Source organism: Phialemonium atrogriseum (assembly GCF_030411735.1).
Source record: "Phialemonium atrogriseum strain 8032-3 unplaced genomic scaffold QBC33scaffold_47, whole genome shotgun sequence".
NCBI lineage: Eukaryota > Fungi > Ascomycota > Sordariomycetes > Cephalothecales > Cephalothecaceae > Phialemonium > Phialemonium atrogriseum.
Window position 1 is genome coordinate 34,232 of NW_026848184.1, and position 25,256 is coordinate 59,487.

The window sequence follows — 25,256 nt, forward strand, 5'->3', positions numbered from 1 at the left end:
ACTGCGCCGCAGCCGATTGTTCGTAAAGCATAAAAGGTAAGCACGCTTAGGTATGTAGGGCGAAAGCAGGAAACAGGGCAGTCTCGTTTCTCATCAATAATGAGAGGTTTTGGAATTCGTGTCTGAGTTGCAACTACTGCGTACGCCGCAGACAATGGTCTTGTCTCAACCCGCTCGGGTCTGAATCACCGGTGGTTCGCCCGAGACGAGTGGACTGGAGTGGACGGTGTGGGCTCAACCGTTGCAGGGGTTCGTGAGATGGGGTGGTGGATTGGGTGGGTGGTATTCGTTCCTGTAACAGCAAAAGGCCAGAACGAGACAAGTTTCAAGTATGTTGCTGATCGACAGGCGCCCGGGATTGGTTGGCTGAACAGGGATTCTGCGCGTAATTAGGTGTGGGATTAACATGGAAGGTACTGCGTACCTATGGTAGGACTGGAAACCGAGTACAACTCCCATCCAATTCCAAGCTCCCATTGCTGGCGAAACCAGGACGGAGCGAGTCTTGAGAGACATTGCCCTCATGCTTTCTTCCTTTTATCGAGCATTCTCACTCCAGTGGTTCAGACGGCTCCGAATTCTAGCCTCAGCCTCAGCCACTAGCGCTCGCCAAACATCCCAAAATGGAAACATGCCAAGGCATCAGCCGTAAAGCATTGGTTCAGCCAGGCCTGTCATAAATGCGCCACGAAAAGCTTCGCGAAGCCTTGGTGTGCAAGGACCATCGACGAAGTACTCCGTAGGAATGGGTGCTTCATCCTGAATCGTCCCCAATCAAAAATTGGATTCCATCCGGACTCCTAGACCTGGCGACCAGACCACCCCTTCCCATCTGTGCGGCTTATCCGAACAAGTTCAGACGGTCCCGTCAACGCACTGACTGGCCGTGCTCCCAGTTCCGTTCCGTTCATGCCCCGATGCCGCGTTCCGAAACTTCATGTTTCGCCGCACCAGGTTGGGCTACCAGATTAAGCATTCCGTGCCAGATATACGGCCATTACCGAGAACCTCTGTGTCATGCAACCGAGTCCTCGAGCTCCATCCTCGTTCAGCCTCAGCAGTCCCCAGCCGCTTACGGCCAGCTAGCTCCGGGTTGCAAGCTAGCTGGAGTCCAGGACACGCAGATTGACCATATCGTCGTGGTGTGCTAACTGCCAATACCTTAAGCTCAGCTCTCCGATCATCCTAGCCTCCACTGCAGCACCGGTGGGTACTTATGTACTGCATAGTATTCTGACATCCATTCAAAAAGCTACACCACTCGAGCTCTAATGCTCGCTGTCTACTCCGTCCGGGCACCTCTGGCAATGTACAGCTGTAGTGATATCTGATATCCCGCCTCTTCCAGAAAAGCAGCCCCTCTCACCAGCGAACTCCTTACCAACAGTTGGAGCATCACGCCTTCCAACGCCTCTCACGACTCGTTCACCTCCCTGGCAACGATGCTCCTCAAACGACAGAATAGAAAGACACATAGCTCACACTTGACTTAGTCGCCTCCTTGAGCTCGCTGTCACTTCGGTCATACTTGACCATCTTGAACTTTGCCTGGGGCCCTCCTAGATTCTCCTTGTTCAACGCTTCCATCGCTGCCATCATAACTCCAATGGGGTGCCGTCCACAGACTGTGTTGCCCGTCTGCTTCAGGTTTCTGAGGAAGTTCTCATGAATTCCCGTCTCGACTGCGGCAATCGACTGATCATCCAGCATCTTGATGCTCTCATGGATCTCCATGTCCTCCTTCTCGCGGGGAAACACTCCGTACGATACCAGGGCCGGTTCAAGCTCCCCCCCGCATCTCTTGACCCGTTTGGTCTTCTTATCGCATCTGGTCTTGTCAGGGCCCTCAGCCCGCTCCCGTTCCTCGGCCTCGGCCTCGGCCTTCTCCCTCTTTTCCATCTCTCGCGCGGCAGTCAGAGAGAAGTAATTGTAATACTCAAAATTGGGGCCCCAATGGCAGAAATCGGACGAGATGATGAATGCGTTCTCCGGGTCCTTGAGGTATGGGAGCAGGATGTTGCCGAACTTTTTTTCTGCCCTCATACCGGTGCTGCCAACGAGGATCGGCACTATGGTGGGCCACTTGTCCTTGTCTCCCCCATGTGTTTGCTCTAGTCGCTTGTAGAGGTATGGGAGGTGCATCTCCAGGGAGTGCTCCGCAACATCCGCCCAGGTTGGGATTTCGGAGAACATGCCAGTGTCCCACAACTCCCCCACGATGTCCTCGTCGACGACCAGGTTGCCAAAAGGAGTTTTGTACTCCGCAAAGCTAGTCAACGCACAGCCCGGTAGACCGTAATGATGCGACGGCCCGAGGATGAAGACACGCCTGGCGGCGCTGAGGTTTAGGCACTTGTACGCCCAGGCAGCACAACGGCCAGAATAAGAATAACCCGCATGGCTGCTGAGCGGTTAGTGATCCACTGGTTACTCATAGAAACTGGGAATAGAAATAGTCGAGGTAGCTAGGAGACAATCGCCAACATTTCGGACTGAATCCCCGCGTCTGTAAACATGGGACAACGGAGAGTTCGTCTTACGGCGCAATAACGGCTCTTGCTCGAGGGACTGGCAAGCTGATGCCATCAATGGCATCTGGGACGCCTTCTAGGTACTCGTCCAGCTTTGCGGTGAGCGTCGGAGGGTCAGCGTAGTACCATGCGTTCTTTCCACCAGCGTGGGAGTCATCGCGGGTGCCTCTCAACGACATGATATCTGGGGGCGCACACAGTACAGTACCAAGGACGAGAGAAGGGGAAATGTCTTGGCAACCTATTTCAAACAGAATCGCGACAAGAATTAGATTTGACGCCAATTAGGTAGGTAGTAGGATGGGAAAGATGACGAAGCCCAAGGTCATACCAATTATACCTTACTGATTGATCACATGCTCAAACACCCCCTCCTCCGCACCTCCCGTCATCCACCCCTCATCCAGCGGGATGCTGCAGACTGTGGGGCAGTGCCGCTGTCCCCGCCCTCAAATGGGAAGCTCCGAATAGGTACCTTATTAGCTCGGCTGGAATATCCCCCTCTTCTAGCTCAAGACACCCATTCTCCTGGCATGCTATATCTCACTGATTCAGCCCTTGAGGCCGTTAAAATGGCCTTCGAAGGACGAGGCGTCCAGGTCTGCGGTGTTTCCTGCGGTGTTTCGACCATCTCCAAGAACTCTCCCGCTATTTGCCATGTGTTCAGACTCCAGATGATGACCCAATCCTCTGGCTCGGCCCCAAATTTGAGATCCAGCAGTTCCCATGGCTCCCTATACTTCCCATCGAAATTGAAATCGACCTGGATCAAGTGTCCCGAGAGATAGGCCTTCTCTTGGCGGCCATACTGCACGAGGTCGATGCCACACTTCTTCATTTGTCCCACCCAATTCCTCACCGCTGAGCTGTAGGTGGCCCTCCACTTGTTTTTCGTGCTGCCCCGAATCGCCAACCCGTGAAGTAGAGAGATCAACGGCGTCCCTGTCCAGCTATCCTGGTATATCGTGCATTCCTCGACGGTATGGAGGTCGTCGACGGTGGACGCCAAGATAATCTCCCGCGTGAGCTTATTCCAACCCTCAGATAGAGAACCCGCAACTGCACGCTTATTTCCGAGGGCCAGGGCGCATGAGTGAATCAGCGAGACGCCCTCGCGAACAGATTCCGTGATGTCCCTCCGAAGAAGGCGGCAATCCGCGTTGATAAGGTACCTCAGTGAGTCCGGCCGGTAATCACGCCACTGCTCCCTGTAGACATTGTTCCGAACAGCCAATAGTCGGTGCTTCAGGGGCAAGGAGTGGTAGGATGTAACATCCTGGCACCGTTGCTGTGATAGGAAATCAGCTTCCCACGTACGGACCTCGGTATCAACCTGGCCGACGCCCGCCGCATCATCGTCGAAGTCGAACTTCCAGAAGAGGTCCATGATTGCGATTCTTGCCTCTAAATACGCTATGTCTGAGGAAGGACCCCTCAATATACCGGCATACGAAAAGTCCCACCGGACAGTTGACATTCTAGGAGTCCTATTGGCGCGTCAGAAGTCTATTCAAGCCTTAGTAGGGGATAACACGAACTCAAGAAACCCCGGCTCGTCAATGCAGGAGTCAAGCCCAAGCTCGATCAGAGTCTGGCACATCTCGGAATGGTTCTGGAAAACAGCATACTAGACCGGATTGACGAGATTAGCCTGGTGTCTTCTGTCAATGTCAATCGGGTTTGGCAACCTACATGAAGCAATGACCGGCCTTCAGGATCACAGTCGAACGGCGATGCTTCCTCGTTATCAAACATTTCCAGCATCCGATCGAGCTGGCCAAAGTCGGCCAAAGCAAAGATCTCGGAGTCCTTCTCCCGTTTGTTGTAGATGCGGAGGTTGATCTGCTGCCAACCGCTGTAGGCTCTTCGTGATTCGAATTCCCAGATCCTCTTTGTCAACCACATGGGGGGCTGCAAGCGAACGCGATAACTCTTCCCGTCCGGGGAAGATTCGTAAAGGAAGCCGAAGAAATTAGGTTTAAAGGCCTTTCGACGAAATGGTTTCCCATAAGTGGTCTTCAGCCTCCCACGGACAGTTGTGACTGGCAAACGTTTATGCGACTTATTTTCATCCTCGTCCTTATCCTCAGCCTCATCCTCATCAATGTCCACCCGTCCCACACTGGCCACTCTTCTTCCCGGATCGGGCTGGGGGACTTGCACGATAACTTCTAATTCAGTCGACACCTGAGTTAGACTGCTTCTCACCATCTCGTGGGAGACGCGGGTCATGGCCCTGGCATCCGCGTTAGCCTAGCTGCACAAGACCGGGCACGGCAGGGAGTTTCTTACAAGGAATAGCATTCCATAGACAACTTCAGCAACCCCATTGCCTTCTTGAGCTTCTTCTCATGCTGAGCAAGCGCGTCTTTCTTGAGGACCGCCTTCGCCGACGCAATCTTCTTCCTAAGCCTCCCCTTAGACTCAGCGATATCCCGACTCAGATCATTCGCCATCCCCAACAGGGCATCTATAGCCCGCCGGCAGTACTCCTTGCTAAGCTTGGTGGACGAGTCGTCCCAGAGCTCCGGCGGGAGGCTGTTCTGGCCCAGCTGCTTGTCGATCTCCCTGAGCAGCGGGTCCAGCATCTCGAGCTCCTCGAGCAGGTCGGCGATCTGCTCCGGCACGTCCCTCACCTGTTCCCAGAGTCCCTTGAGCTTGATCGCCGCCTTGCCCACCGCGCCCGCGACCTGGCCGATCGCGATGACGCTCGCGACCAGCCCGACTGCCTCGGCCATCTTGCCCGCCGCCGTGTCGTAGCCGAGTTATCGCCGTGGGTGGACGTCGTCGCGGGAGAGCGTAGATGCATGCGCATGGAAAGAGCAGCAGCTTTGAGGCCCCCAGGGCCCATGGGAAGGGGGGAAGGCTGGATATACAGCTTCATCTTCCCTGCCCCATTGAACGGCCTGCCGTGTCGCCCTGTCTCAGGATCTGCGGTCGCGCCAACAACGAGGCGGCCTCCGGAACAGGCCCCGGGAAGGCGCATGAATGGGTGTGGCGCGACAGGCCGGCGCATAGTGGTTGGCGAGTAGGCAGCAAGGCGCAGTTTGCTTCTTGTGAAACGAAACAGGGTCGTCCGATTGGAGCAGGCGTCAAGGTCGTGGCGCCTAACAAGAAGATCCAGTTTTTGATGGGGAAACATGGCCCTCGAAGCAAAAGGCCTGGAAAGTGACTGGTAGCATATTGACTGTTCTGTCAGATAAATTGAAATGACGGAAACTATTGGAGGTAGAGACGCTGCAAAGATGGAGGAGGGTGGGGGTAGAGGCCATCCCTGTAAGCTGGGGGCTGCCTTTGATCCAGGGGTTGCAAGCCGCTTTCTATTGCTGTTGAAGTGTTGATCAGTAACAACAGCTCTCTGGCAGAACTGCCTACCTTCCTAAACCTATGTTGAAAATACGGACTGCGCGTGATTCACCCAAAGAAATATGACAAATGGCAAGCCCATCAAGTCACCAGTAACAAGGATCTATCCATATTCGTATCTATTGCCAACTGCCCCTGGAGCTGCGGTCTCCATGGTAGAGATTCCGAAAAACAAAGGAACAAGTTCCAGCAATAAACCTAACATGAACTACCCATGCAGCTGGCCAACAACCTAAAGCAAAAGGTATCCGTGTAGAATCCATTCCAAGCGCCACCGACGCCCACCCAACCTGGAAATCAAGATGCTGCCAAAGTCAAAGCCGTCCCATCCTCAGCCATGAAGATGAGGCCGCTCCTCGAACTCCAACCAGAGTAAAAGAAAACCATATCCTCAGAATCCTAGCAAACCCCAACCCCCGCCCCACCGGTCCAGCCGATCCCGCCAACCCACACCCTCCGCCCGGCACACACAAGGCACCGCCTCTGCTCCCCGAGGTTGCTGATCGAGCACCCGAAGCAGACGGCCCGCCCGCACGCCCCGCAGCTGCAGTCCCCGAGCCCGCACCCGTCGACGTCCATCGAGGCATCGCCGGCCCCGGGGCCGAGACCTGTGCCGCAGTCCTCGCAGTGTGTCGGGGCGGAGGCGCGGTGGGTGGGTGGTGATGGGGCGATTGTCGAGGAGGTGGGCGGGGCGGGGAGGTTCCAGAAGCTGTGGAGGGAGCGCTGGGCGGTGGCTTGCGTCTGGTTCTGTGTCTGTGGTGGTGGCGGGACGGGAGCCGTGACGGCGGCAGCGACGGTCTGCTGCTGCTGCTGCTGATTGCTGCTGCTGCTCGTGCCGCTGCTGTGGCGGAATTGGTGGTGGTGCTGGGCCGAGTACAGGAGGCTCAGGGTGTGCTCTGCGGGAGTGATATGAGCAGATGATGAGAAGCTGGACTCGCGCGGCGGGTTCTGGTGGTGGGCCCGCCACTCGTAGAACTTACGGTGCACCTCTTCGTCCGACGGCCGGTTGTCGCGGAAGCGCTTCATCGTCCGGCTGGGGAGATGGGATGGCGTGCTGCTGGGGCGGAGGGGCGAGAAGGCGGAGTGGTGTTGGTGGCCGTCCGCGTCCATGGCCATTGTGCTGAAGTCGAAGATGTTGCCGCCGCAGGGACGCGGAGGCGATGAGAATGCCGAGCCGCTCGAGAAGGACAGCTCCGAGTCAGAGCGCTTCCGCTTGAGAACCATCTTGAGGGGGAGGATGGAGGGGCAGAAGTCAAGAATGGGTAGATGGTGAGATTTGGATCAATTGACGCAGTTGAAGAACCAAGAGGACAATCCGGAGACTAGGCAGATCCACGTAATGTCGGGTATGAGAGTTGGAGTCGTGATGAACAGGCTGGTGAGCATCGAACAGCAGCCAATAATTGGGGCGGACCACTTTTTGTATTTTGGGTGCTCAGTTCAGGGGAGGCTGGACGTGAACGCGACCGCGCAATTAGCGCGACACGGGTGCTAAACCCATTAAACTAGTGCGGTTTCTCGTGTTCGCGACAGCCCCACAGACCAAGATGGCCAGCAATGCGGAATACCTATTCTTCAGTATACCTCAATAAGTCCCCAAGCTCAAAGAGCAATCCATTTTCCCCAGACGATTAATTACCAGGTAAGTCTAGTGTACAAGGCCGAAAAAGGCGACGAGACAGTCTACCCAGGACTTAGACAATCTTGATGATCATCTTCCCAATCCCTCCCTTCCCCGATTTCACCTCCTGGGCCCCTTTCTTGACGGCTTCGAGATCGTCGAGACTGGCGACTCGCATGACGGCCTTGACCTTGCCAGTGGCAATCATCTCTCCGGCAGCTTCCAGGTCCTCTCTGTTCCCCGGATTTCCCGATACAAACGCGGCCTGCACGTTGGTGCCCCTCAGCCGGAAACTGTACCACAGCTGGACTAGGTCGAGGATCCAGGCCATCCAGAAGGGTATATTGTGTGCCCCGAGCACCTTCCGCATGGTCTGGGACCCCGGGATGCTGGCAATGGAGACGATGACGCCCGTCTTGGGGTTGGCCAGCGGGAAGGTGCTCGTCAGGCCCCACTGCGTGTTATAGATGAAGTCGACCTTCCCTGCCCCGACTTCCCGGACGATGTTCTGGGTCTGGTAGTCGATGACCTCGTCAACGATGCCCGGCATGTACTGTTCCACCAACGGCACCTTTGGCGTCGATACGGTGGAGATGAGCTTCCCGACCCCGTACACGTTCTTCAGTACCTGGCACCCCACCGAGCCTGTGGCGCTCAGCGCGCCGGGCACGAAAACCGTCTTGCCCTCCAGCGTCCCGCCTGATGGGCCCATGTATTCCAGCGCCAGTTTGATGCTCTGGTAGACGGTGAGCGTGGACCCGGGCAGTGACGCGGCCTCCTCGAACGACAGGTGAGTCGGCTTGGCCAGCAGGAAGCACTCGTTGGTGAGGGCGTATTCGGAGCAGAACCCCGGCGCCTGAGGCGGAAAGGTTGGGTGCTTGAAGTGGAGGCCGTACACTGCATCGCCGACGCGGAAAGCCTTGACCTGGCTTCCCACAGCTGCGACGACGCCGGCTCCCTCCATACCTAACTTGACGGGAAATCTTGGGAGGAGCCATCACACGTTAGCCGGCTTGCATGACGACGACCGTTTTATGAGCTGGTCAAACAACAATCTTACGTTGGAGTAAACAGGAGGCGCATGTCGCCGCCCAACATCTGGGTCTCGCCGGTGTTGAGAGCTGCGGCATGCACCTTTACCAGGATCTCGTCGGGCTCCTGGATCTCTGGCACGGGCAACTCCATCACCTGATAACCTGCCGGCTCGCAATACTTGGGCACTGCGAGCGATCGCATTCTCTTAGGTATCGATGTTGAAGCCATGTTTTACAAACAAATCATGTCACTGTAAAACCGGAATTATTGCAGTTGTGATTGCGCAGTTAAGATGGAAGAGATGTGGCACTCTCAGGTACCTATATTTATAATGCAGCTGGGTGACGTGTATAATATTATTGCCTGGCTGGTTCGGAGGTGACCCCCGAATCAAGCCGCCGACACCACCGGACGCCCGCCGAACGCCCCGCCGAAATGTCGCTAGCCAATTAGCATCCACTATACTCAAGCGTCCCAAGAGTGGTTCAATCCAAACCTCGTGATCGTTCCGGCATGCCTTGAAGAGCCCACAAACGCCTATCCTTCCCAGTTTAACCTCATTGTAGCGCTCTCGGAGAGGTATTTGACGAAAATAAACCTTGTTAACCGAAACTTTCTAGTGGATGTTGACTCGGGTATGACGCTTGTGATCTGGCATCCCTTTGTCTCGCTGTGTGGGTATTTAAAGGAAGCCATCGCCTTGGTTGTATCTACCCATTAGACTGATCAGGGGCGATACTCAGGGCGACGGCAGATGGTAACCACGTACAGCGGTGGGTACACACTCGGAACTCTTGGACTCAGGCTGCCCAGAGAGCAAGGAGAAGCCCAACCGTCAACATTCTTTAAGTGTCCCTGAACCGCAGCCCAGCCGAGTGCTCCCAGCCCGCGGGTACCCATGCGCATCCATTATATACATTAATGGTAGTCTCGAGGCCCCATCAACAACTGTAGGATAGAAAGCAGCCAACCCACGGAGTTCTCGAGAATATCGGGATTGACTCCCTATTTTCTAGGCTTCTGAGATCCAGGAAAGGCTCTCGCCAACTGAAAGAAGACCCATGTGCTGTTTCATCCTCGCCAACTTGGTGACGTTGTTGACCTCCCGTAGAGGGCCTGATCCATCGTATGCATCTTTGGAAACGCTTTCTAGCAAATATACGCCACTTGGTAGCTAAAGAACAAAGCTTGACCTAGGTTGAGACCCCGAGCCCCCGAGGACTGGGCAGGAGAAGGTTAGAGTTCCTAGCTCCAGAGTCATGGGTTCATGGTCGTAAGTTCAGGAAATCGTATAAATGCCTGTCTCTGCCATCAAACGGAAAATGGGTACCCTTTGCTGTTACGTCGTCAAGATCACATCTCCTTTCGCCATATTGTTGACACCCCATGCCGCAAAATTCGATTTCCGAGATCTTCAAGTCAGCAATTCGTGCAAAATGGCGATGCATTCCACGGTTGACCCTGCTTGGGGCGAGACTTGGCCCGTTTACCGGAGAGAAGGAGATATTGTATTCCTCAAGTTCTACAAGTCATTCGACCCTGACGACTACGCGACTCTGATTGAAACAAACTACCTCGATAGAGGAGCTACGTGCCATCCAGTCATCATTCTCAAGCTTTCTTCCGGGGGCACGCATGCCATCATTACAACAGTGTCTGCATACGGCTCCAACGGGCACAACCATCTACCGCCGTGGGAGCAGCCGCGCCACATCCGAAAATGCCCCGAGGACTTCCGTTCCTTTGAGGGCTCCGCGAGAGTGAGCAGCAGCCACAGGCTGCTCTACCTGGAGGACGGAATGGGGATGCCGAAACCGAACGCATCCTGGGTCTACATCCGGAGCCTCTGGACCGTGCCAGTCTCAGTCTTCGCAGTCTTAGACGATGCGCCGCAGGAGCTGCGACTGACGCAGGCCAGCCTAGAGGACCTGCTCCGGCACATGGAGGAAAGATGCGGCCCGCGCCTGCGCGAGTGCCGTGACAGACTCGAGAGCGGCGGAGAGGCCACACCTAGCAGTGGCGCGCCTCTCGACAACAGATATTCTGGCAATTAAATCGTAAGTCTAGAGGATCTCCCATTGAGAATAGTCCACATGATCCCAGAATCTAACACACGAGTTGGACCAATGCAGAATAAGGAAAGCAGCTGGGATCACGACGGCGCAAGGGGTGGTGGGAAACAATATAGACTCAGGGAATATAAATGATACCATCAGAGTTTGCAGGTCGTAGCTATTGTGTGAAGCCGCTGTTGCCCCGCCATTACCATGCCAAGCTAATAATAATAACGCAAGTTGACCTATTTCTCCCAGAAACGAAGGTTGAAGGAGTTAAACTGAATAGACAAAGAACCAAAAATACTTCAAGCTCTTTAACAGTCAGAAATAAGGTGTTGAACGAGGTTGGTTGCCGGGACAGGCAGCTAGCTGCAGATATGTGAAATCATCGTGCCTATGGCTAGCCGCCTTGCCGCGATCTAGGTACCTAGTTTCTTGGGCCTTCGTATGATTCGCTATCTGCGACAGGGGTGATTGGCTACCGGAATTAACCGCCAGGGAACCCCTGGATCAAGATAAAGCCCCTCTTTGCTCCCTTCGTTGCCAGATCTGGGCCACGTCTCGAGTCGCGTGCCCAGTGAACCCTTTTCATGCGCCGCCAGCCCGAATACCCTCATTTTAAGTTAGTTTTTACTTGATGTTGGTTTACCGTCTTGTGTTTTTGGTTTTAGTTGCCTTACATTAATACATCTGCCCCCCCTTCCGGAACCCATTACCCATTCCCCAATGAGGAGCCGTTCCTCGTTTCGTAGCAGGCGCAGGAGCCTCTATCTCGCAATCGCTGGAACAATTGCGCTGTTGTACTACTTTACATTTTATTCATCATCGGACCCGGCGCGTCTACCGGAATCAACACAACTTGAGCGCTACATGAACTATGGCGGTTCATTACCATTCGTGCCGGTGGTGGAGAGCAGCTTCGACTGGAGTCGAGTCAAACTCGAATACCCGCCTGGCCAGCAGAGGTCGTTACCCCAAGGTGGAAACAAGCGTCTTCCACCGATCCAGCATGAGTTTGGCCCGGAATCATCAGCCGCCAGACAAATACGACAAGCGCGACGCGAGGAGGTGAGAAAGCTGTTCCAAAAGAACTGGCAGAGCTACCGGAAGTATGCCTGGAAGATGGATGCACTTCTGCCACTCTCTGCCGCCGGAAGAGACCAGTTTTCCGGCTGGGCTGCCACGCTTGTCGACTCCCTTGATACCCTATGGATCATGGGACTGAGGGAGGAATTCGACGAGGCCGTCGCCGCTGTCGCCGAGATTGACTTTGGGAAGTCGTCGACTTCCAGGGTCAATACCTTCGAGACCACGATTCGCTATCTCGGGGGTCTTTTGGCGGCCTATGATTTGAGCAAACGGAAGGTCCTGCTGACCAAGGCCACCGAGCTCGGCGACCTGATTTACATCGGCTTCAACACGAGACGACGGATGCCAGTTGATTTCATCGATTTCGACCAGGCCCAGAGGGGCGAAGGTTTAACTGTGGAAGGCTTCGTTGTTTCAGCATCGCCCGGAACTCTGTCTCTTGAGATGACCCACCTGTCACAACTGACCGGCGACTCCAAGTATTATGATGCCATTTCCAGGGTCACAGACTTGTTCCACCAGCATCAGAACGAGACGAGCCTTCCAGGCATGTGGCCGATGTACGTCTCCATGAGCAGGCAAGATGTCGTGACTGGACGCTCTTTCACCCTTGGAGGAGGTGCCGACTCCCTCTATGAATACCTTCCCAAGATGTATGCGCTTCTTGGTGGGCTCGAGCCCACATATGACACCATGTCCAGGACATTCATGAACACGGTTGATAAACACCTCTTCTTTCGGCCCATGGTCCCCAATGACGAAGATATACTCATCTCCGGCAACGTTAATATTGGTGATGATGGCGTAGCCCGTCTGGATCCCGAGAGCGAGCACCTCACCTGCTTTATCGGTGGGGTCTTTGCGCTCGCAGGGAAACTATTCGGAAGCCCGAAAGACGTCGAGACTGGTGCGAAGCTGGCGCAGGGATGCGCCTACGCCTATCGGTCCATGGCAACGGGAATGATGCCAGAGCGGTACAACATGGTCCCCTGCGAGTCGCGCAAGAGCTGCAAGTGGAACGAGGAGACGTGGGTCAAGGAGAGGTCAAAACGGCCCGAATGGAAGAAGCATCTGCCCCGGGGCTTCACGACAGCCAAGGATCCCCGCTACATCCTCCGGCCAGAAGCCATCGAGAGTGTCTTTATTCTCTACCGCATCACCGGCGACAAGGCGTACCAAGAGACGGCGTGGGATATGTTCAAGGCTGTCAGCAAAGGCACCAGAACCGAGATCGCAAACGCTGCCGTCCTTGATGTGACCATAGCAGGCGAGGATCTTCCGCAGGAGGACTACATGGAGGTAAGCGACGTCTGCAATGAATTCCCGTCTTGATGGCTGACCAACCTATTTCTCTAGAGCTTCTGGTTGGCCGAAACCTTGAAGTACTTCTACCTCGCTTTCTCCCCGCCTGACTTGATCAGTCTCGACGACTATGTGCTGAATACCGAGGCACATCCTTTCGCGAGACCAAAATGAGTTTGACTCGTGTGTGTACGTATGGGGAATCCTGCAGCAAGTGCAGGACCCTAGTGCCATGGACCTGCAGACTGGGATCTGAATGCATTGCAACTTGGAAGAAAGGTCCATCTATGGCTTGATGGGCTAAGGACACTGTAAGCCGACGAGGCGGCATTCTGGGCTTGTGCGCAAGACTTCGCGACAACCCTCGGAGCAGTTGAGCCGAGTTTGTCAGCGGGGCGACTGCTCGAGACTCATTCCTTGGGTAGCATGGGGGAGGGGGGATTCCAGGGTCCAGAAAGAACAAACAAAGGAACGGTGCCACGGCCCTGAATGCATGAAGTAAACGGAGCAAGGCCTTGGAGGCCCACATCAACTCCAGTGGTTGTATCCTACCTACCTACCTACCTAACCTAGGTAGATCATGATATATAATTTGGGGTACCTATCCTAAACGGTACCCGAAAACTGAGAACAAACTCCGTCAGATCTAATATGCCACAAAACGCTAGGATTTCCCGCCCAAATGCGCCGATATTGCCCTCTTAATTGACGTCATAATTCCACCTACCCCTGGCATACAGGGACTTGATCGCCGCGCTCATGACCTCGAGGAACCGCTCCTCCTCCAAGCGGACGTCATTCCACTGCCACGAGCCACGCCGCCGCACCGCCGCCGCACCGCCGCCGCCCGCGCCGGTGTTGCTTCCCCCGTGTCAGCGGCGGCGCCGGCCTCGGGCGGCGCCGCCCCGTCCTTCCCCGTCCCGACCCGGCCCTGCTCCGCCGGCGCGACCGACGCGGCGTGCACGCGGAAGAACCCGAGCCCCCTCATGGCGGCGAGGTTGCGGAATCCGTTGTGGCGCAGGTCCGCGGGCTGGATCTCGACGACGGCCCCGACCCCGGCGCCGTTGTCGTCGCTACCACCCCCGCCCTCGACATTGCGTGGGTCAACCCGGCGCCGTGCACGCCGACGAGGACGTCGGTCGTCCGGGCCACGCGCAGTTGCTCCGCGAAGGGGAGGGCGGCGAAGTCGACGAGGCGCACGGACACGTGCGGGACGCGCTCGCGCAGGGCCGCGAACAGGCGATCCTGGTCTTGCAGGCGGCGGGTCGAGGTGCGGTCGATGAAGGTGACGACGATGGCGTTGTTGTTATCGTTGTCGTCGTCTGTGGTCTTGTTCGTTGGTGGCGCGGGAGGGTCGTCCGTGACGCCGTAGAAGTCGAGCACTCGCCGCGAGAAGGCATTCAGGGTGGTGGCGGCAGTGCAGCGGCGTACCGCCCAGTCGTTCTGCCACAGGGGGTTGCTCCCGCCGGCAAGGGGGACGATTATGCTCGCGTTGGTGGAGGGGGCGGGGGCGGCAAGCAGCTCCTTCAAGCGGACGGGCTTGCGCTTTGCGAAAAGCGTCCACAGGTCGAAGTATGGTCCGTCCTGGCGGTCATCTAGGATGACGACTTGGGTGTCCGGGGCGTCTTCTTTCGGCCGGAAGAAGGGCCCGTCATTCCCCAGGGGGTCACGAGTCATGCTCAACACGTCAAGTGTCATCCCCGCCGACCATATCTCCATCAGGCAGTGCCAGGGGTTCGTCTCGCCCTCGCGCTTGAGAAGCAGGTAGAACCGCGGCGGAGTCGCCTTATCGTTTGTGTTCTTGCCCTGGTCCTCTGTCCGATCGGGGGTCGCCAGCCCGGCTTTTATATCGACGAAGTTGTTGAAGATTTGGGACGGCCCAGTGTCGTACCAGTATCCTCGAATTTGATCGAATTGTACTAATCCGCTGGCGGTTTCGTTCGCATTCAGAGTCCTGACAGGGCACTGGAGAGCAAATTTGCTCGTTCCAACGTCGAAGGATGCCCCACGCCCTATACAGAATGAGTCTACTAACCCGCCCGAAGCTTTCCTACTGTGGAAGCATGTCAAGTTCGATCGAGAGCCCGGCGAGCAATACGAGCCGGCATGATCGCGGAGATCTTGCAGGTACTTCGAGGAGAATCGATCGGCACAAAACCCAGGCTGGGACTGTCCCGACTCATGATAATCTGGCGGTAGTGGAAGGAGTTCGGGCTGTGCTTGTTTCGACCATGAGCGACGACGCAGATTGTGGTCTCAAGCCTGAGACGGGACTAGCGGTATAGCTTTGCCACGCTGGATAGGAGAGAGTAATGGTTGATAGGAGGAGGAGGGCGAGGATGGACACGATAGCACGCCTCTGGTTGAAGAAGGATCGAACAATCATACCGGCCGCCAACCAAGTGTGCATAGAGACATCATGGACAGGAACTGCGAGCGCAGAGGACAAGAGATAAATATAGGGGTTCCAGGAGACATCGCTGGAGAGGGTGACGAGAGGGCTTGGGCCGGGGGAACAAGTGAGCAGGCTTGCTTCGACCTGGAAAAAGCTGGGGAGGAACGGGGAGGTGGTGTGGATCCCTGCCTCGCTCCGCTGTGTCGGTGTCATCTTGAGCACCTGACTGGACCAGCTCTCAAAATTCCCCCTATCGACAACCCCTGTACCGATGCCTCTGCACTGGCGTAAAACAACATCGAGTGTAACTAGGTACTGTTGATCCAATCCTCGTCAGACTAGTGTATCTACCAACACCGGCTCGCCGCCTGATTCGCGTTTCGGTCGATGCTTTGGCAGCGCGGCATAAGCATGTAAGCGCGCGCTGGAATCCAGTCTATTCCGCACCGCAGAGAGGCGAACACGTAGCGGTGTACCATAGTAGAGAGCAACCTATCCATTTGACTCGCTAAGCTCAGTCTGTGGTCCAGTGACTTTTGAGCGCAGTCCACTTAGCGGCGTGCTCCACTATCTGATCCAAACTCTCGGGTCGGCCCGCGCATTAACATTGGTCAAACTGTACAGGGGGGTCATCCTACCCAATTAGGTGGGCACCAAGAGTCTCATGAGTGATGGGTTTAACCAACATCGTTCGGTTGTGATTTGACAGTGCTGTGTCGCAGCACCAGGTTCTGAACGGGGATGAATGACCGCAAGGATTCCCCTTGAACCGGGGAAGCTGCTGACTGTCGACGTTGCTGGGTGGGTCCTGCAACATCACTGGCTTGGGAGTTCCAAATGCTTGGACCCAGTATTCACGTGATTTCGCGTGGTGACGTGTTCTCGTATAACGCGCCTAAACAACCGAAATCTTCAAGCCGGTGACTGAACTTGAAGACATCATAGATCGGCACCCCACGCGTATCGCAGAATCATGCGATGACGGGGACAGACACCCTTGACTATTTCCTTCATTTCCTCTCCTTTGACGGTACAATATGGCCCCCGAGGGGGTTGCAGAAGACGATGTCTCGAAAGAAGATACGGTTGAAGACGTCAAGTCTGACCATGAAACTCTGAAATACCAGCTCCTCGGTCCATCCTTGACCAAAGCTGGGCAGAAAAGCGTTGATCAATCCAAAGTACTACTTCCCCCCTTCTGCCGCTTGGTTTGCGCCGCACCTAACCTAACCTGCAACGCTGTACGCAGGTGTCCGAGATCATCTACAATGCTTCCAAAGGCTCCAAGTTCTTCAACCACGAAGAGGCCAGGGACAAGGTCCTCACGGCCAAGATCTCCCAGATCCTGGCAAAGAAGCAGCACCTCGAGACCCAGGACCTGACCCGCGAGCTCCGACACGCCGACACCTTGATCGCCCAGCTGGAGCTCTCGCGCGACCTCAGCCAGACGATCGTGCACATCGACTGCGACGCCTTCTACGCGGCGGTGGAGCAGCTTGACCGGCCCGAGCTGGCGGAGCTCCCCTTCGCCGTCGGCGGCGGCGTGCTGACGACGTGCAACTACGTGGCCCGGCGCCACGGCTGCCGGAGTGGCATGGCCGCCTTCGTGGCCCGACGCCTGTGCCCGGACCTCATCGTGCTGCCGCTCAACTTTGACAAGTACCGCGCCAAGGCCGCCGAGGTGCGTGCCGTCCTCGCGCGCTACGACCCGCGCTTCGAGTCCGCCAGCATCGACGAGGCCTACCTCAACCTGACCGCCCACTGCGCCGAGCACGGGCTCGCCCCCGACGAGACCGTCCGCCTCCTGCGCGCCGAGATCTACGCCTCCGCCGGCATCACCGTCTCGGCGGGCATAGCCGCCAACGCGAGGCTGGCCAAGATCTGCTCCGACATCAACAAGCCCAACGGCCAGTATCTCCTGCCGAGCGACCGCACCGCCATCATGGCCTTTATGCGCGACCTGCCGTGCCGCAAGGTCAACGGGGTGGGCCGCGTGCTGGAGCGGGAGCTGTCGGCGCTGGGCATCGTGACGTGCGGCGACGTGTACGTGCAACGGCAGTTCCTGGGCCGGCTGTTCGGGGACAAGGTATACGGGTTCCTGCTCCGCTGCCACCTCGGGCTGGGCAGGACGAGCGTCCAGCCGGCCGAGGAGTACGGGCGCAAGAGCGTCGGCACCGAGAGCACGTTCCGCGACATGTCGGACCCGGCGCTGCTGCGCGACAAGCTGCGGTCGACCGCCGTCGAGCTGGAAGGGGACTTGCACAAGGCCGCGTGCAAGGGCCGCACCCTCGTGCTCAAGGTCAAGCTGCACACGTACGAGGTGTTCACGCGCCAGGCCGTCCCGCCCAAGGCGGTCTGTCTGGCAGACGATCTGTACGGCTACGCCCTGCCCATGCTCACCAAGCTGGAGCAGGAGATCCCCGGGATGAAGCTCCGGCTGATGGGCTTGCGGTGTACGAATCTCGTGAGCACCAAGAAGCCCGACACCCTTGCATTTTTTGGCCTTAAACCGAGGCGGGCAGACTCCGCGGACGGTGGAGACCGACGAGACTCGGTTAGCGACAAGATAAAGGCAAACGATAACCCCACAGAAGACGGGCAATGGGAGCAATGGCCAGAAGAAGAAGTGCTCGGCGACTACGAAGCAGACATGGAAGAGCACGGGGAGGAACTGAGAGGAGGTACGGGCGCGAGTCCCGACACGACGACGCACGCAAAGGAGATACCGCCCAAGACGAAGGAGCCCGCCCCGGAGGAGGAGGAGGAGGAGGAGGAGGAGGAGTGGTGGGACTGCCCGGTTTGTAGCCGGCCCCAGGCCGCGGACGAGAGGCTGTTCAACGAGCACATCGACTTGTGCCTGTCGCGGCAGACCATCCGAGACGCCGTGCAGCAGCACGCCGACCTCCTGTCAGCTGATGGCGGCGACGCTGCGGCGACGCCCGAGGGTAAGAGGCAGAGGGCGGGGGCGGGGACCGGGGCGGAGAAGAAGAGAGGGAGGCCTGCGTCCGGACCGGATCCCAGGCAGAAGAAGCTGTGTTTTGGTTGATGATACGGTGGAAGGGGGACATGTATGGTGCTGAGCTTTTAGTATAAAATCACGACATCACGAGCAATGAACGAGAGTTTCCCATTACGGGCAGGGTGCCATTGTTAGGGAGGCCATTTGACCTACTATTTTCCTCGACACTTTCAGGCCTAGTAAACGGCGGAAATCGAAACCAAGTGTTTCGTATGTCGGGAGTTACTATACATACATGGGTGGGGGGTATATCTACCTAGGTCTCGGCGCCCACCCCGCGGCTCGTCAAGCTCCGCCTGATACGGTGGTCCTCCTCCTCGTCGCGGTGCAGCTGCTCTCCGGGCAGGCGGACGGCGCCGTCGAGGGCGACGGGCAGGCCGCGGTGCCGGCCGCGGATCATAACGAGGCATAGTACCAGCTTGCTGCCGCGGCGCCAGCCGCCGGAGAAGCTGTACGACTCGGCGGGCAGGCCGACCGAGATGCCGACGCAGCCGAACGCCGACACCACCTCGAAGATGATGTTGAAGACGGAGAAGGCGACCGGGTCGGCGAGGAAGTGGCCCGTCTCGATGGTCGTGATCACCAGGACCGCAATCACCAGCCACCAGATGTCGTGCGCCAGCTGGCCCTGCACCTGCTGGCTGACGAAGCCGATCGGGGACTCAGGGCCCTCGCCGAACGGGGGCGGCGGCTGTGCCGTGACGCCGACGCCGAAGAACGTCGCGAACGAGTGCCGGAGGGCGCGGCCAAGCTCGGCCGACGTGCCGGAGCGGCTGGCGCGGTGGGTCGATGCGGCGACGCCGGAGACGGGGGACGAAGGGTGGCGGAGTAGCGCGGTAGCCTCCTCCGGATCGTCCTGTGGGGGAGCCTCGTCGCCGACATAGATGCCGAGGGACCGCTCCTCGTAGACATTGGAGTGTCGCATGGTGATCACGACTGGGTACACAGAGATGTACATCATAATCACGTAAAGCACCTGCAAACCAATGTAGACCGACGATATGGGAACGACATAGAATCCGCCAGAACGGACAGCTTTGTTTTTTTTGACGCGAGTTAGGTCCAGAGCCCTGAAAGTGTGTGGAGCATTGGATGGGCTGGGGCGGCGGTGCAATGAAGGGAAGGCGCTACTTTACCTAAGCCCTGGAATAGCCCGTCGAGGATACGAGACCCAGTAGGAATGTTATCGATCGCGGGGTTTCCAAGATTGAGGAGCTCAAAGGCAACCCAGTCCACAGAGTTCAAACAGACCAGCATGAAGACCAACCACCAGGTCGGGCGGGACGGGAAGAGGTTCGTATAGACTCGACGGGGGTACTTCAGGATGAATTTGAGGGTTTCCTTGAGGTCACATAAATCGTCGTCGGCAGTCGTCCAAGTCAACGCCTTGAACAGCGACCAAAAGATCAGACGCAGGAAGACGGGATAGGCCGTGTTTCCGGCCAGGATCATGAGGCCCATGGTGATGAGGACGAAGTACGAGTTCTGGTAAGGAACCATGTTGGCATCAAGGAGCGACATGCCGCAGTTGTTGAACGCCGAGAAGCCGTTGAAGATGCCAAGCCACCAGGGATTGATGCCGTTGCTGATTGCCGGTTCGGGTAGATTGTTGTTGATCCACGCTCCCAGGGCGACGCAGCCCAAGAATTGCCACAGGAACGAGTACAGCGGGACAACAATGGCGAGTAACTTCAAGGCCCGGTACTCGTAGCCGCCGAGATATTCGCGCTCCTCCGAGGTAAGGTCATGGAACTGGCCATTTCGACCAACGCTCCGGTTCGAAAGAAAATCCTGTATGTTGGCATGGTGCTTTTCAGGGTCCGAAGATGCCTTGGTTGGGTTACTCCGGCGGGTAGGCTGGTGCTCAGCGAGGTAGGAACTCGATGTAGCAAGCCCATGGGCACCGGCATCCAGACGGGGGCTATTGACGAAGGTGATATGGTCGGATTGGCTGGTAGGGGTCGCAGCTTGTCTCAGGATATCAGATGGTTCGGGGGATTGGGAGGTTGGCCCGTCAACTTCCAGTGGCAGCTCGCTCCGTCCTCGGGACTCTGGGCTTGATGGGGTGAGGGCTGCCTGGTCTACCGGCGTGTTCCGGGCCTTTCGAAATAAACCAAATCTCCGGAGCAGTGAAAGATGAGAAGATGTACTGTAGCGAGTCCTGCTGCGCTTTCTAATGCGGTCGGCTCGAACGATATCTTCAAATCGTTTCTCAAAGGCGTGCTTCCGGGCGACGACAGTCCAGATAGAGACCCAGATTGCGCTTCCCAGTATTATGAGGAAACACAAGAGGACCTGCTGCCAAGTTGTCATCTGGCTGAGATTGACCGTGTTCAAGCCAGTCTCAGTCATGGCCGACACGACCACAAAGAGGCTGTCGGTGTAGCTGATGCTGAAGGCTGGATCCGACGAGCCCCAGAAGATGAGGGACGCGATGAGGCACACAGCCACAAAGTATGCATAGTGAAGGGTGATGAAATTGAGGGGGGGCAGGCATGCCCGCAGCCTGGAGAGAAGTTTCACGGCGCGAGGGTGGCCATCGGCAAACCCATCTCGTCGCGACATGGTCCACAGGCGCCGAGGAAGGGGGACGGAAGAAACTCGAGGTCGAACGAATATCCTTGGAAGTGCAGCTGCCAATTAAAACTCCATGACGAAACCGATAAAAACTGTTCTCAAATGTGAAATCTGGTGGCTGTCTGTCGACGACAAATTTCCAATTTCCACAGGCTTGGAGGGCTGAGGTGGTTGCTACAAGGCCTCCTAAGCGAAGGCCAAATCGAGATCCATGCGATTAGGATTAGAATAAAAGGGCCAATCCAACAACTGATAATGAGGAAGAAAGAAAAAGAAAAAGTCCACCAACGGTGAATGGAACGAGCCCCCAGAATGCTGCAAGTAGAGGAGCGTCGTTAAAGTGAATGAAATCTGAAGTTAGCGCCAATGATGAGAAAATCGAGGCTCGGCCCGGCAAGAGCGATCAAGCATCGGCATTTTTTGGCGATACCCCTAGCAATGGGTTCGGGTTGTCTTGGCAGCACAACTAGCCTGTACCTGTCACCTTAAACGCACCTATACTGGAAGCTTCAAGGACCGGTGCACAAATAAACACATTTAATGTTAGTCTGTACATGTTCGAGGAATGAATGCTGCCTGTGTCTCCAACATTCAGGATTGACCTCTTGTCTCTGATGTAACATGCAAGCTGCAAGGTCCACGCCAGCCCCATTTTCCTCAGGTCTAGGAACCCCCATCTCTCGCACCTCCGTTTTGCCGCCCTAGAGCTCGTTGTGCTCTTGGGTGTCGTCCGTATCGGCAATGACAGTCTTGGCCGCCTCTGCCGCCTCCTTCACAACGCTCGCCACCTTCTCGCCGACCTTCTGTGTTGCCTCCTCAGCCTCCTCGCTGGCTGTCGAAGCGGGACTGTCGGTGGCGGGCTTGGTCACGATCGACTCGGGCTTCGGGACACCATCGATGCCCATCAACTCGGTCTCGAAGACTTTGCGGGAATTAGCAAGGGTGACTGATCTATAATAGAGACGCCAGTAAGGTCGAGATACGCACTGAGGGTGGATCCGGCAGGGATGGAGCCGATGGCTCGCTGGCCGTAGCCGTAGCTGGGCGGAACGGTAAGGGTGCGCTTCTCGCCGATGCACATGTCAAGAAGACCCTCGTCCCATCTGTTCGACAGGTCAGAGATTCGTTTCGACTTGGAAGATGGGTAGGTGAGCCATGTACTGACCCCTTGATCACCTGGCCACCGCCGAGCTTGAAGCTGAAGGGCGTGCCGCGGTCATAGCCTGGTGGTGGGTGTGGAAGCACCGCAAGTCAGCCTCACACTCGACAGATAACCGTTGGCAGGGCAAACAGGGCGGACTGACTAGCATCGAACTTGGAGCCATCCGACTGCAAAGTTCCCTTGTAGTGGACGTTGATCTTGTCTCCCTTCTGAGTCTTGCGTTCGCACTCGACAGGGAGCGTGACGTCAATGTTCAGCTCATCCGCAGCGAGGGCACCAACGGCTGCAGAGGCGAGAAGAGACAGGGACAGAAGGAGGCCCTGCATTGTGAGGACTGCGACTGAGCTTGCTATTGATTGGTTTCGGTTGGGGTCGGGGTCGGACAGGATTAGGTAGCTCGACGCAGGTACAGAAAACTAAAACGGGGCTGTAGAATTAGGTACTGGTGGCAGTCTCAGATTCACAGATGCGAAGTGGTCCGAATTGGTTGGGGGGAGGTCGGCGTGCGCTCTTCTTGATTTCCAACTTGTTTGATGGTTGACGATAACGGGATGACAGGTGTCTCTGATTCAAAGCCAAATGTACACAGCCAGCGTCATTGGCGAATCAGAATCAGCCAGGCATGGAAACTAACCCCACTAGGTCCCCCAAGTAGGTAGGACTGACAACCTAACCTACTAGACCAGTTTGACCAGGCGCAGGGTCCAGGACTTCCAGGGCATGGTAATTACGAATTCATTGTCGCAATTCTCCACACGTCAAGATTCTGGACCCGGTATTGACAAGCCTCACCATCCAGTCCGCGTACGCCCAACCACAGAGTGGAGGAAACTGACCCACTAATTGATCATCGAGCTCGCCACTTGGACGCCGAGGCTGTTTCCAGGTCTGATGGTTGACTGGCTGTCGATACCCTTTTGGCCCGGTTGGGCGCATTGGGTGGAAGGTTTCTTCCACGCCGCTCTGGCGAACCACTCACTGCACTTCGTCATCGACGCGACTGCAGGCCCGAAGGGCTGGGTAGATTGGTTCCAACTTGGGCCGATTTCACAGGCCAATTCGAGACGGACTTGACGGTACCTGCCTCGTGCTTCATGCAAGCATTTCAAGCCATATCAGGGCTTCATTTTAATGCCAACAGTCAAGTAGGTGAGTCATAGGTGGCTGAGATAGAGAGAGTGAATTAGCGGCGTTCACAGAGTCCTCAGCAGGTTCCTTACCTGCCGACCTTACCTTACGTAGGCACCAGGTATCGTCTCTCGAATCCGAAACATCAGCCATGGAAATTGGAGGAACGGGCGGGAACAGTGCTGCTGCCTTGCGTGTCTAGACCTGACAGGGACCCGGCTGGGTGGCCAAACTGAGGCCCTGAGGCCCAGACAGACAGGAAGATGGAATTGTTTCGTTCCTTCAGATCGGCACGGCCGCAAAGAGGCCCTGGCAGTCGGTGACTGCATGTACACCACTTCGCCCACCTTCCCCGCCTCTGGGCAATTCTCCAACTCCCGTCCTGCTCGGCGCAACAATCCGAACGTCCAGGTCCCCGTACCTACCTAGCTAATCCGCCTCGCCTTGTGCATCGTCACGGGTTGCCATCAGGTTTGGTCATGATTGCCCTGCCACTTCACCTTCCGCGCTACTCAGCCTCCTGTTCTTGACTCCCGACTGAGGGCTTTTTGTTCCTGGCATTAGGGCTTTTTGCCACACCACACACCTTCCAAGCTTCTGACGCCAGGCACCTACGGTTTCCCTCACAACGCCCTCAAACCTCCACCCCACCCCCCTGCTGTCCTCGCCCGTTTCCTTGCCGTTGACTCATTCCCTTACTCCCTGGACTTGTTCCGAGCTACCTAGCGCGCTTGCAAGGCAGCCGCTCCAATGGATTAGGATGTTTTCCTCGTTTGTCTAGGTGCCTCACCGAAATGCCCCGTCGTCCCCCTGTTACGAGGAATGAGGCTGTCTAGCTGTTTGGCAAACCGGGAGGCCCAATCTTGGAATTGGCTTCCCCGGTGTCTGGTCCCAGCTAGACAGCTTGGTAAAAGTTAGGTATATATATTCTCATTGTCTCCTCTGTCTCTCGTCCTCTCCCTCGTCCTTTGTACCATTGAACTCACAAAGCCACCCATCTCATCGTCCCTGCATCTGAACCCCTTGGACAAAGTTGCCAACTCTTCTTGTCCACACCAAGCCAGCCCAACAATATCATTCACTGTCAAAGAATGCCCCACCACCAATCCAAGTACGCAAGCGACGTTGTCATTGTTCAGGATTACTACCGGCCTTCCTCAAGCTCCTCTTCCTCATCAGCTGGCCGTTCATCCTACGAGTCAAGCCGATCCAGCTCTACCAGCATGGATTCCAGAGCCTCCCAGTACACGCAGTACTCCAACTCGTCCACCTCGTCCGGGCCACCGGCGAGGGACGGCGCCTACCGGGATCCCAAGTCCAGTAAGACGAATGGTGTCCCTGTGTCGGTCGCCCACCCACTAACACAACACGCAGGCGGCAACTATGTCGATGTTGTACAGCGCAAAGGCCCCAAGGGCGTCGTCGTCGTCATCAACCACCACATGGCCAACCCGGATCCCAACGAGCCTCGGTCTTCCGATTGCCGATAAATTGTCGGCCGTGGGTCTCACATCGTCGACTCTCACCGTCGTCTGTAACATTATCTGGGCGTTTTGGGGGAAATTAGGACATATCATTGCATCATTTGCAATTCTCATGAGGACTATGAATTTGGCGCGGCCCAAGTTGGCTTATCATCATTTCTTTGGTGCCTTAATTGGCGAAAGGCAAGGCAATTCGGAGTTGGGGTGGTTTGGGTTGGTTTTCGTTGGTTTTCTCGGCTTGTATCAGACTGCTTAAGCTAGAGATGAATTTGTCGTTGGCTGCCTCATGGCACACAGCCTGCGAGCCTTGTTTGTACGGTCATCTGATACAAGATACCGGAACAGAATAAAAACAAGAAATTGCTGTCAACCTTGAGGTTGGTAATGCATAGGAAAATACAACCTCCATTTGGTTCATTCCCTCCAATGAAGTCACCTTCAATGTGAACAGCATCCAAGGACAAGCCCTGAATGCAGATGCAGTGCACAG

General features: G+C 56.4%; 10 protein-coding genes across 10 annotated transcripts; 4 read left to right on the forward strand and 6 right to left on the reverse strand.

The window, feature by feature from the left end:
- Nucleotides 1–1,124: 1,124 nt before the first annotated feature.
- On the reverse strand, nucleotides 1,125–2,818 carry QBC33DRAFT_552764 (UPF0103-domain-containing protein). Its single transcript, XM_060429332.1, has 2 exons — nucleotides 2,541–2,818; nucleotides 1,125–2,401 (listed from the first exon to the last, which is right to left on the reverse strand). The coding sequence occupies exons 1-2, from the start codon at nucleotides 2,708–2,710 to the stop codon at nucleotides 1,450–1,452; spliced, it is 1,122 nt and encodes a 373-aa protein (XP_060278292.1). The 5' UTR covers nucleotides 2,711–2,818; the 3' UTR covers nucleotides 1,125–1,449.
- A 224-nt stretch (nucleotides 2,819–3,042) lies between these two features.
- Nucleotides 3,043–5,269, reverse strand: QBC33DRAFT_564099 (uncharacterized protein; the record flags this gene model as incomplete). The annotated part of the gene is made up of 4 exons (XM_060430336.1): nucleotides 3,043–4,018; nucleotides 4,070–4,158; nucleotides 4,224–4,767; nucleotides 4,824–5,269. The coding sequence occupies 4 exons, from the start codon at nucleotides 5,267–5,269 to the stop codon at nucleotides 3,043–3,045; spliced, it is 2,055 nt and encodes a 684-aa protein (XP_060278293.1).
- Nucleotides 5,270–6,296: 1,027 nt separating this feature from the next.
- On the reverse strand, nucleotides 6,297–8,781 carry QBC33DRAFT_581956 (quinone oxidoreductase-like protein; the record flags this gene model as incomplete). Its single annotated transcript, XM_060431303.1, has 5 exons — nucleotides 6,297–6,793; nucleotides 6,878–7,121; nucleotides 7,643–8,415; nucleotides 8,485–8,501; nucleotides 8,579–8,781. The coding sequence occupies 5 exons, from the start codon at nucleotides 8,779–8,781 to the stop codon at nucleotides 6,297–6,299; spliced, it is 1,734 nt and encodes a 577-aa protein (XP_060278294.1).
- Nucleotides 8,782–9,995: 1,214 nt separating this feature from the next.
- Nucleotides 9,996–10,967, forward strand: QBC33DRAFT_501813 (uncharacterized protein; the record flags this gene model as incomplete). The annotated part of the gene is made up of 1 exon (XM_060425707.1): nucleotides 9,996–10,967. One exon carries the CDS (start codon nucleotides 9,996–9,998, stop codon nucleotides 10,605–10,607), a length of 612 nt encoding a protein of 203 aa, XP_060278295.1. The 3' UTR covers nucleotides 10,608–10,967.
- A 158-nt stretch (nucleotides 10,968–11,125) lies between these two features.
- QBC33DRAFT_292051 (glycoside hydrolase) lies at nucleotides 11,126–13,439 on the forward strand. Its single transcript, XM_060423343.1, has 2 exons — nucleotides 11,126–12,998; nucleotides 13,056–13,439. Exons 1-2 carry the CDS (start codon nucleotides 11,337–11,339, stop codon nucleotides 13,173–13,175), a joined length of 1,782 nt encoding a protein of 593 aa, XP_060278296.1. The 5' UTR covers nucleotides 11,126–11,336; the 3' UTR covers nucleotides 13,176–13,439.
- On the reverse strand, nucleotides 13,394–15,882 carry QBC33DRAFT_614531 (uncharacterized protein). Its single transcript, XM_060432591.1, has 4 exons — nucleotides 15,390–15,882; nucleotides 14,079–15,190; nucleotides 13,955–14,037; nucleotides 13,394–13,862 (listed from the first exon to the last, which is right to left on the reverse strand). The coding sequence occupies exons 1-4, from the start codon at nucleotides 15,607–15,609 to the stop codon at nucleotides 13,703–13,705; spliced, it is 1,575 nt and encodes a 524-aa protein (XP_060278297.1). The 5' UTR covers nucleotides 15,610–15,882; the 3' UTR covers nucleotides 13,394–13,702.
- A 432-nt stretch (nucleotides 15,883–16,314) lies between these two features.
- On the forward strand, nucleotides 16,315–16,961 carry QBC33DRAFT_552777 (uncharacterized protein). Its single transcript, XM_060429333.1, has one exon. It carries the CDS (start codon nucleotides 16,434–16,436, stop codon nucleotides 16,776–16,778), a length of 345 nt encoding a protein of 114 aa, XP_060278298.1. The 5' UTR covers nucleotides 16,315–16,433; the 3' UTR covers nucleotides 16,779–16,961.
- Nucleotides 16,955–18,810, forward strand: QBC33DRAFT_552779 (uncharacterized protein). The gene has a single exon (XM_060429334.1). The coding sequence runs from the start codon at nucleotides 16,991–16,993 to the stop codon at nucleotides 18,440–18,442; it is 1,452 nt and encodes a 483-aa protein (XP_060278299.1). The 5' UTR covers nucleotides 16,955–16,990; the 3' UTR covers nucleotides 18,443–18,810.
- Nucleotides 18,557–21,363, reverse strand: QBC33DRAFT_292100 (TrkH-domain-containing protein). The gene is made up of 2 exons (XM_060423344.1): nucleotides 19,552–21,363; nucleotides 18,557–19,450 (listed from the first exon to the last, which is right to left on the reverse strand). The coding sequence occupies exons 1-2, from the start codon at nucleotides 20,978–20,980 to the stop codon at nucleotides 18,672–18,674; spliced, it is 2,208 nt and encodes a 735-aa protein (XP_060278300.1). The 5' UTR covers nucleotides 20,981–21,363; the 3' UTR covers nucleotides 18,557–18,671.
- Nucleotide 21,364: 1 nt separating this feature from the next.
- Nucleotides 21,365–22,684, reverse strand: QBC33DRAFT_292137 (ppiase fkr-5). The gene is made up of 4 exons (XM_060423345.1): nucleotides 22,297–22,684; nucleotides 22,158–22,215; nucleotides 21,980–22,095; nucleotides 21,365–21,914 (listed from the first exon to the last, which is right to left on the reverse strand). Exons 1-4 carry the CDS (start codon nucleotides 22,478–22,480, stop codon nucleotides 21,694–21,696), a joined length of 579 nt encoding a protein of 192 aa, XP_060278301.1. The 5' UTR covers nucleotides 22,481–22,684; the 3' UTR covers nucleotides 21,365–21,693.
- Between the last annotated feature and the right edge of the window lie 2,572 nt (nucleotides 22,685–25,256).

Excerpts from the sequence above, each read along its gene's own strand:
- QBC33DRAFT_552779 (XM_060429334.1), top strand. The coding sequence starts at position 16,991 with ATGGCCGCCTTCGTGGCCCGACGCCTGTGCCCGGACCTCATCGTGCTG.
- QBC33DRAFT_292100 (XM_060423344.1), bottom strand. The coding sequence starts at position 20,980 with ATGTCGCGACGAGATGGGTTTGCCGATGGCCACCCTCGCGCCGTGAAA. Across the intron at positions 19,451-19,551 it reads CGGGCTATTCCAGGGCTTAG|CTGTCCGTTCTGGCGGATTC; the intron begins GTAAAGTAGCGC and ends AAAAAAACAAAG.
- QBC33DRAFT_552777 (XM_060429333.1), top strand. The coding sequence starts at position 16,434 with ATGGCCCCCGAGGGGGTTGCAGAAGACGATGTCTCGAAAGAAGATACG.
- QBC33DRAFT_614531 (XM_060432591.1), bottom strand. The coding sequence starts at position 15,609 with ATGACACCGACACAGCGGAGCGAGGCAGGGATCCACACCACCTCCCCG. Across the intron at positions 15,191-15,389 it reads GCACACTTGGTTGGCGGCCG|ATTATCATGAGTCGGGACAG; the intron begins GTATGATTGTTC and ends CACTACCGCCAG. Across the intron at positions 14,038-14,078 it reads CAATGTCGAGGGCGGGGGTG|ATCCAGCCCGCGGACCTGCG; the intron begins GTAGCGACGACA and ends GCCGTCGTCGAG.
- QBC33DRAFT_292051 (XM_060423343.1), top strand. The coding sequence starts at position 11,337 with ATGAGGAGCCGTTCCTCGTTTCGTAGCAGGCGCAGGAGCCTCTATCTC. Across the intron at positions 12,999-13,055 it reads CGCAGGAGGACTACATGGAG|AGCTTCTGGTTGGCCGAAAC; the intron begins GTAAGCGACGTC and ends CTATTTCTCTAG.
- QBC33DRAFT_552764 (XM_060429332.1), bottom strand. The coding sequence starts at position 2,710 with ATGTCGTTGAGAGGCACCCGCGATGACTCCCACGCTGGTGGAAAGAAC. Across the intron at positions 2,402-2,540 it reads GCAAGAGCCGTTATTGCGCC|CCATGCGGGTTATTCTTATT; the intron begins GTAAGACGAACT and ends ACCGCTCAGCAG.
- QBC33DRAFT_292137 (XM_060423345.1), bottom strand. The coding sequence starts at position 22,480 with ATGCAGGGCCTCCTTCTGTCCCTGTCTCTTCTCGCCTCTGCAGCCGTT. Across the intron at positions 22,216-22,296 it reads TGGCTCCAAGTTCGATGCTA|GCTATGACCGCGGCACGCCC; the intron begins GTCAGTCCGCCC and ends ACCCACCACCAG. Across the intron at positions 21,915-21,979 it reads CCCTGCCGGATCCACCCTCA|TCTTCGAGACCGAGTTGATG; the intron begins GTGCGTATCTCG and ends ATTCCCGCAAAG.